The sequence below is a fragment of the Pteropus alecto genome, unplaced genomic scaffold (assembly GCF_000325575.1).
Source record: "Pteropus alecto unplaced genomic scaffold, ASM32557v1 scaffold75, whole genome shotgun sequence".
Lineage (NCBI taxonomy): Eukaryota > Metazoa > Chordata > Mammalia > Chiroptera > Pteropodidae > Pteropus > Pteropus alecto.
Genome location: NW_006440638.1, coordinates 25,631,318 through 25,639,224, shown reverse-complemented (window position 1 = coordinate 25,639,224; position 7,907 = coordinate 25,631,318). Strand labels below are relative to the sequence as shown.

Below are 7,907 nucleotides of genomic sequence, written 5' to 3'. Positions count from 1 at the left end.
ACACTTGAGGAAACAGTGTGCTCTTAAGACTCTTACTCAACGTGTCAGTCAATCTGACACCTCTAAGGACATCCTGTTCCCATCTTACCCTTGCGTAAGGTTGGGGCCCAGCAGGAGGCAGCCCGAGGCTCTGCCATGGGCACTGACCCATCTTGGAGGCCCCGGGTATGCTTTGAACCCCCTCAGCCTCTTTGGGTAGGAAGAAGGGACTTTTCACTCTCGAAGGTTAATGCCCCACACGTGTGGGTGAACAGTTAGCCTGCTCAAGTTACTGTATGACACAGGGCAAGCGACTTCCCATACTGGGGCTCAATTTTCTGGCACTTTAAGTGGAGTAGTAACAGCGTTTGCTTCTTACGGTTGTTATGAGGCTTGACAAGCCAGCACTACTGGGCCCAGGCCGCGCGCACGGACTCCCGGGCGAGGCGGGGGTTTGGGGGTGTCACCACTCCGCGCAGCCCCGCCTCCTGGCCGCTTCCTCCATCCAGGAGAGGGCGGCCGGGTGGTGTCTCGCCGAGCCTCCCCTCCTGGCGCCCCGAGGGCAGCCCCCTGCGGCCGCACGATGTCAGCCGGCTGGTTGCGGCGCCGCTTCCTGCCGAAAGGTCCGCTGCCCGCGCCGCGGCCACCGAGGCCACACACCAGCCCTGTACCCTACCGGCGGCCCCGCTTCCTGCGCGGCTCGGGCTCCTGCCCCGGCACAGCCGACGCGCCGAGCCTCCCGGAAGCCCGGCCCGTGCGCTGCCCGGCGCGGAGTCGCACGCTGCCCTGGAACGCAGGCTACGCAGAGTGAGTGTCCCCCCAGCCCCGAGCAACCCCCATACGACACTCTCCACTCCAGCGACCCTTGCCCCGGGACCCCCGACCCCGACCCCTGCTGATCCAGCCTGAGGGCCTGTGCCGAGCTAGAAAACAAGCTAAACTGAGTGAGCGATACCCACTCCCCCAACCTTGTGGATAATTCCCTCTTGTCCTCATTTCTGGACTCTGGACAACCTCCCCCCATCCCACCTCGGCCTTTTCTTTGGGACTCCAACCTCTCTCAGTGAGGGTTGCAAGTCGAGAAGGACCTGCACCCCTGGGGCTTCCAACATGAGACAGGGAAACGGGGTAAAATGCCAACTTTCTGGGCTTTCGAGATTACCACCCCACCCACCTCATCCCCTCCCTGCCAGCCCGGTACACACCTCACCCTGTTACGGAATATGCAGTGTGAGGCAGGAATTCTGGCTGAGATGGGGCAGGGGATAGGCAAGGGAGCCCCAGATCTTCCCAGGCAGCCCCATCCTTACCTCCCAGCCCTGGTCAGCAGGTAGGCTCCAGGGGGGTCTGGGCCCTGAGTTTTGCCTTGGTCAGGAGGTCTTTGAACAGTTAGGAAAATTACACCATCTTTATCGAGGTATAAGGGACGGCGTAGGGACTTTTGCCCCAGAGGGAAGGTTCCTCCCTCTCTGCACCAGCTCTGGTCTCTGTGCCCACGGGGACACGGTTGTGTCCCTGAAGGGTCACTGACCACCTCCTGGCCTCAGGATCATCAATGCAGAGAAATCTGAGTTCAATGAGGATCAAGCTGCCTGTGGGAAGCTATGCATCCAGAGATGTGAGTTTGGGGCTGAAGAGGACCAGGAGTGGTTGACCTTGTGCGCAGAGGAGGTGAGCACAACTGGGTCCGACCCCCTCTTACAGATTGGGGTCCAGGACTTCAGGCGGAAGTTCTTGTCCTAGTGCCCCATGCTAGGCCAGGGGTCAACTAGGGAAACCAGGAAGAAGAGCCTGAGACCAAGCCTTTCTTGTACAGTTCCTGACGGGTCATTACTGGGCACTGTTTGATGGGCACGGCGGTCCAGCTGCAGCTATCCTAGCTGCCAACACCCTGCACTCCTGTCTGCGCCGGCAGCTGGCGGCCATAGTAGAAGGCATGGTAGCTACTCAGCCCCCCATGCACCTCAGCGGCCGCTGCATCTGCCCCAGCGACCCCCAATTTGTGGAGGAAAAGGGCATTAAGACAGAAGACTTGGTGATTGGGGCCCTGGAAAATGCCTTCCAGGAATGTGTAAGTATGGCCTTTAACTAGGAAAGAAGGGAAGATTTTGTCCCCAGGCATCTCTGCACAGAATGGTGGTCACCCTGGATCTTTGAATTGGGAGGACAAGATTGGATTGGTTTATTCTTTACTAATGGTCATCATTGTCATCATAATCCCTCCCATTTTTCCAGTGCCTACTCCTACTATGTTCTAGGTGCTTTTATCTGCATCATCGCATTGCATATCCAGTTGGTTCTTGGTGCAGGGCCTGGTTTCCTTTCTTGTTTTGAATAGGACTTCCCTCCCTCCCCACGCGATACATCCAGATCTCCTAACTACAGGGATTCTAGAGTCATAGCTAGAAACTGGACTGGGACTGCCAGGCTTGCTGGTGAGGAATGAACTGCAGGGTGGGGATCAGGAACAGCCCCTCAAGTGGCCTTGGTTTGCCCCAGGATGAGGTGATCGGTCGGGAGCTGGAGGCAGCAGGCCAAGTGGGTGGATGCACAGCCCTGGTGGCTGTGTCCCTGCAGGGAAAGCTGTATGTGGCCAATGCAGGGGATAGCAGGTAAGTGAGCCCTGGAGGGTGGGCAGGGTGGGTGGCGCAGGACAGGCACCAGAAGCAGTGGAGACAGTGAAAGGGGGCAGGAAGTGGAGGGATGGAGATTAACTGGCTGAGCTGTTTGTATACCTGGCATGTGTGGAGTAGGAGGGTGGACAGCAGATGCCAGGGAGAGTGGGGACCTCAAATGCCAGGCTGAAGCGCTGAGTCTTTACCCTACAGGCTGTAGACATTCATGAAAGGCTTTGAACAAGGAAGGGATTGGCATGGGCAGAATTGGCCCCTGGTGGTTGAAGGAGGGGCCAGCAGGAAGGAGCCCATGAGGTCGGAGGCAGGGCTACAGACCTCTCCCTTTCCTCCTCAATCCCATCAGGGCCATCTTGGTACGGAGAGATGAGGTACGGCCCTTGAGCTCTGAGTTCACCCCGGAGACTGAGCGGCAGAGGATCCAGCAGCTGGTAGGTGCCCTTGACAGAGAAGGCTGTGGAGCCCCAATTCCTGGGTCCAGGGCCATCAGAGGGAGCCTGATATGAACATGACCTCCCTACCCCAGGCTTTTGTCTACCCTGAGCTCCTTGCTGGTGAGTTCACCCGACTGGAGTTCCCTCGGCGACTGAAGGGGGATGACTTGGGGCAGAAGGTTTTGTTCAGGGATTACCACATGAACGGCTGGTGAGCAAGGTGGGGGTGGGGAGACACAGTGGGGAGAACCCTGGGGTCCAGGCCCAGCTGTGTGGCCTGGGGCAGTCTCCTTCAACTGGGCAGGGTCAGGGGTGAGGTAGGGAATAGGGCCTGGGTTGATGCTGGATCTTCTCCTGGTAGGAGCTACAAGTGTGTTGAGAAGTCAGATCTCAAGTACCCACTGATCCACGGACAGGGTAGGCAGGTCAGTGAATGGCCCCCTTCAAGAATCTTTCTTCAGTTGCCCATGCAGAGGTAGGAGTGACTTTGTCCCTTGGTGGCTGTGGCTGAAGTTCTGGGGTCTGTTCCAAAGCCACAGTATGTTTCTCCCTCAGCCCAGGGTTCCCAAGGGCCACAGTCCACCTCTGCTTTACTTGTGCATTTACTGGGGCCGTTTGCTCTCACCTCACACCTCCCTTGTCCCCAGGCTCGGTTACTGGGAACACTGGCCGTCTCTCGAGGCCTGGGAGACCATCAGCTCAGAGTCCTGGACACAAACATTCAGCTCAAGCCCTTCTTGCTCTCTGTCCCACAGGTGAGGGGGCAACAGCCCATCCCAGCTTCCAACTGCCCCAAAAGGCATACAGTGAGGCTGGTGGGAGCTGGGAAAGGAATGCTGAGGGATCCTCAGGCTTAACTTGCAGGTCACAGTGCTGGATATGGACCAGCTGGAGCTACAAGAGGAGGATGTGGTTGTCATGGCAACTGATGGTCTCTGGGACGTCCTTTCCAATGAGCAGGTGGCACAGATGGTGCGGAGCTTCCTTCTTGGTACTCAAGAGGACCCACACAGGTACTATAACTGCTGGGTACCTGCCTGGGCCTGTGCTGTTGCCAGCAGCAACACCAAGCAGTTATGGCTAAGAAGATAGTACTGACGATGAGCCTGGCTCAGGGCAGGTGGTCAGGATTGGTGCTGTCTCAAATACTAGGGAGTGGGGATGAGTGGGTCCCAAAAATCTCTGGGTCCAGGCTCCTGTGGTGCAACCTGTGGCCCTCCTAGGCCTGTTGCTTACCTGGCCCCGTTGCTTACCTGGCCCCAAAGTTGGAATGCATTGCTTGGGTCCCCAAGTGTCTAGCCCAGTGCAGCATGTTCTCCTTGAGGGCTGGCCTTGCCTCTTTGCTCTGGCCCCAGAGTACATCTGCAGGATGGTCCCCACAGGTTCTCGGAGCTGGCCCAAATGCTGATACACAGCACACAGGGGAAGAACGGTGATCCCACAGAGGAAGGGCAGGTGTCCTACGACGATATCTCTGTGTTCGTGATTCCTTTGTACAGCCAGGGCCAAGGAAGCAATGGCCATTGAGGATTCAGATACCACATCCCAGAACCACTCGGGGTCAGATACAGTCGGGGAATCCCCCCACCATGATCAACAGCAGGCCTGCCTGCCTTGCTCCCAGACACAGCCCAGGGCTCTCACCCCCACCCCAACCCATTTCAAGGGGAACATTTATACCAGGCAGTCAGAGCTGAAGAGCGTAAGAACCCTGTTCCCCAGGTCCCCTCTTTGGCAGGCAGGGGAAAAGTGCTAATATCAATAATGACAACCCTCTGGCAGAGGCACTGTACACCTTAGGATACCCACACAAGGTTTCTTCACAGCCCAATATATTATTCCCAGATAAGGACAGCTGGACTAAAGGAATTGGCCAAAGATGCAAGAGGGGCAGATAGCCTGTGTTGGATCCAAGTCTCCAAACCATGAATGTCAGGGTATCCACTCAACAACCCCCAAAGCCCATGCAGGATGCCTTATGAAAAGCTGGGGGCAGCCTCATATCTGTTGAACAGTCATCCTGAAGCAGCCCCTGGGGAGAGACCTGCTCAGGCCCTACCCTACTCTCCTCTACCACTGGAGGGAAGGCACAGGCACTGGGGCTAAAGTTGGGGGAGAACAAAAGGGGGCAAGAGGAGCCCCAGTTGGCTGAGCGGGAAATGCTCTTGTATTGCTGCTCCTGCCTCTGGCCTAGCCTCAATTGTTCCTTCCAAGCTCCAGCCCCACCCCAGGCTGATGCCTCATTAATGCCTTCATTTTGTTGTTCCCCATTACCTCCCAATGATTAAATGTTTGTGTGCAGAAGAATCCTTGTGAATCATGAATTGCTGTACAGCTTGGCATTACAGTATACCTTTTGCTCTTTTACCTTCCAAAGAATCAGTCTTAGCTTCACCTTGCAAGCCTGCATAGTCAAGACTGTTTTTTTTTTCTGTGGCCTCTTTAGTTCCAAGCCTGGGGTGAGCCCCGCCCCAGTGTGAGAATTTTTGTCCAGGAAACATAAAGGTCTCTACCATCATCTGTGAGCTCTGGGCTGGAGATACTAGACTGGCTGCCATTTAACTTGTTTTTGAATGCAAATTTCTATAAAGCTAGACTTAGCTAAAGTCAGTTGGGGCTCCAGGGCTTGTTTTGATAAACAGCTTATTAGTTCCTCAACTTCCTACAAGACTATTTTTATCATCTTCTGGCATTTGCCAATGTTAAGATGCTGGGTAAGTATTTGTTCAATTACAAGCAGCCACCTTCATGATTTCAGCCTTACCCAACTCTTCCCTGATCCTCCCCGATCCTCTCCTACTTAACATCTGAGATGAGTTCTTACTAGGCAACTCACAGCCCTAGACAGCAGCCAGGAAGGACAAGAGCCAACAGGCCTCAGAATCGATGGTAAAACTCATGTAGTAACCCATTAAGGAGGTTCTTAGACCCTCTTTCCTGCCCATCAATTCATTTTAGACTTCATTTCTTATACATTCTTCAGGGAAGAGATAGAAAAAACTACAAAATTTCTCACTTTTTAGTCATACTCCACAGCCCAGCACTTCTGGGCCTACATCTTGTCCAGAGCTGGGTCCTGACAAACTAGATGGCCTCAGAAGCCCTGGGCAACCTCTCCAGGACTCTAGTTAGGCAGCTGGCAAATGCAGGAGTATGCCCTACCAGCCTGCAGGAGTTTTACTTCCTCTTTCCTCAGCAGTTCCCCCACCCTCCGCCACTCTGTGGGCAGCGGCCTGTGCCTGCCTCTCACCCACATAAACAGCTAAAGCAGCTCACCCTCACAGCCTGCTTGCTTTGCTTCTGACCCAGCCCACTGCCTGTTCTTGTGCTCCTCACACCAAAGGCTGAAGCCTGGGGAGCAGGTACAGTGGGTTTCTCAACAGCAAGCAAGACAAACTGTTAGGAATAACTGCTGCAGGGGCAGCTACGATGACCTATGTGTTTATGTCTCTCAGCAGAGCCAAACACTTGCAGCAGCCCTCGGACCAGGATGTGAGGAGGTCTCTTCCTCCTTGAACAATGTATTATCCTATATTCATGACCTACCACTCACAAACTAGGATGTTCCCTCTGCTGCCCCAGAGTCCTTGGCCAACCTCCAGTGACTATAGGCAAAGTGACAGGCCCAAGTCTGTCTTCTCCGGTTCAGAGAGCCAGGAAAGAGGAAGCAGCAGGTCCTGCAGGTCTGAGGGCTAGGAAGAGAAAAGGCACAAAGAGTTACCAATGCACCAGCCAGGCGATGGGTTACTACCAAGCAAATGGCCGGGCCATCTGCCATAACTGGTGTAGGAGCCTCAAAGAGACCCCACTAGCCTTGCCCCGCAGAAGCCAAGGCCTTGTAGGACAAACCTTATTCCAGCTAGAGGTTGCCAATCTGATCAAGGGCTGAGGTAATAGCGGAAAAAGGAAGCCTAAGGAACATGCCAGATGCAGTCTTTGAAGATCAAGGTTGGCTCAAGCTGGCCTCTCCCAATTACTCATTTCTGGCCATATGGTTGCTTATTAGAGCCTAAGGTTGAGGAGACCCAGGTAACTGTTCACTGAAGTCTGGGTATAGGGGTTCCTCCCACCAGCCCACAGGCCTTAGTCACCAGGGAATCAAGGGCAGTCCCAAGGAGCCCAACAATCCATCCATACACGGCATTACAGCGAGTCCCAGTGTGAGCCAGGAGACAACCCATTCCTTCCCTCCAACTCTAGGCACCAGTCAATGCTACAGAAACTAAATGGAAGAGGCTGCAGCCATAAAATTCTGTTTAAGACAGATAACATGGAAAAAATGTTTATATGTTAAGTACAAAAGGGACATAAAATTGTATATACAGTAGAATGACAACTATGTAAACACACCAAAAATCTACACACAGAAATATCTAGAGGAACATTTAACACCAAAAGATTAACAGTGGTAGCATTTGAAAGTCAAACTGATTCTTTTTTAAATTCCCAATTTTTCCTTAATAAGCATTAATTACAATTTCAATGGGAAAGTTTTTTCTAAAATAAAACCCCAATGGCTGGTCATTTGAGCAATATGGTATTGTCGGTATTGTCCCATAGAAAAAGGTGGCTTTAACCTCTTGAGAGTATGGTGGGCAGCCCCCTCCCCCCTGAGAACTCAAGCACCTCTGGCTCCCACTGAGAGCATCCTTATAGCCCCAGCCCTCAGCCTCTGGCCTACAGCCTCACTTCTTCCTTTATTCTGCCTAGTCACACCACCACATCAACTCCAGTCACTTCTAGCTACATCTTTTCCCTTTCCTTCCTCAAGAGCCAGCTCTGCAGCCACAGGTCCCCATAAATAAGAGGCCATGCAGTGCATATTTTCAAAGGGCATGGTACTTCCTTTGGACGCACAGGA

At 53.7% G+C, this 7,907-nt stretch overlaps 1 protein-coding gene across 1 annotated transcript; it reads left to right on the top strand.

Moving 5' to 3' along the window:
- Positions 1–475: 475 nt before the first annotated feature.
- Positions 476–5,353, top strand: PPM1M (protein phosphatase, Mg2+/Mn2+ dependent 1M). Its single transcript, XM_006917567.3, has 10 exons — positions 476–786; positions 1,527–1,650; positions 1,796–2,050; positions 2,479–2,591; positions 2,959–3,043; positions 3,139–3,257; positions 3,408–3,471; positions 3,694–3,801; positions 3,911–4,059; positions 4,429–5,353. Exons 1-10 carry the CDS (start codon positions 563–565, stop codon positions 4,571–4,573), a joined length of 1,386 nt encoding a protein of 461 aa, XP_006917629.1. The 5' UTR covers positions 476–562; the 3' UTR covers positions 4,574–5,353.
- The last annotated feature ends 2,554 nt before the right edge of the window (positions 5,354–7,907 follow it).

What these genes read in the sequence shown, in the direction of transcription:
- PPM1M (XM_006917567.3), top strand. Translation starts at nt 563, where the DNA reads ATGTCAGCCGGCTGGTTGCGGCGCCGCTTCCTGCCGAAAGGTCCGCTG. An exon ending in TGACCTTGTGCGCAGAGGAG is followed by an intron (nt 1,651 to 1,795) that starts GTGAGCACAACT and finishes TTTCTTGTACAG; the next exon opens with TTCCTGACGGGTCATTACTG. An exon ending in GCCAATGCAGGGGATAGCAG is followed by an intron (nt 2,592 to 2,958) that starts GTAAGTGAGCCC and finishes CAATCCCATCAG; the next exon opens with GGCCATCTTGGTACGGAGAG.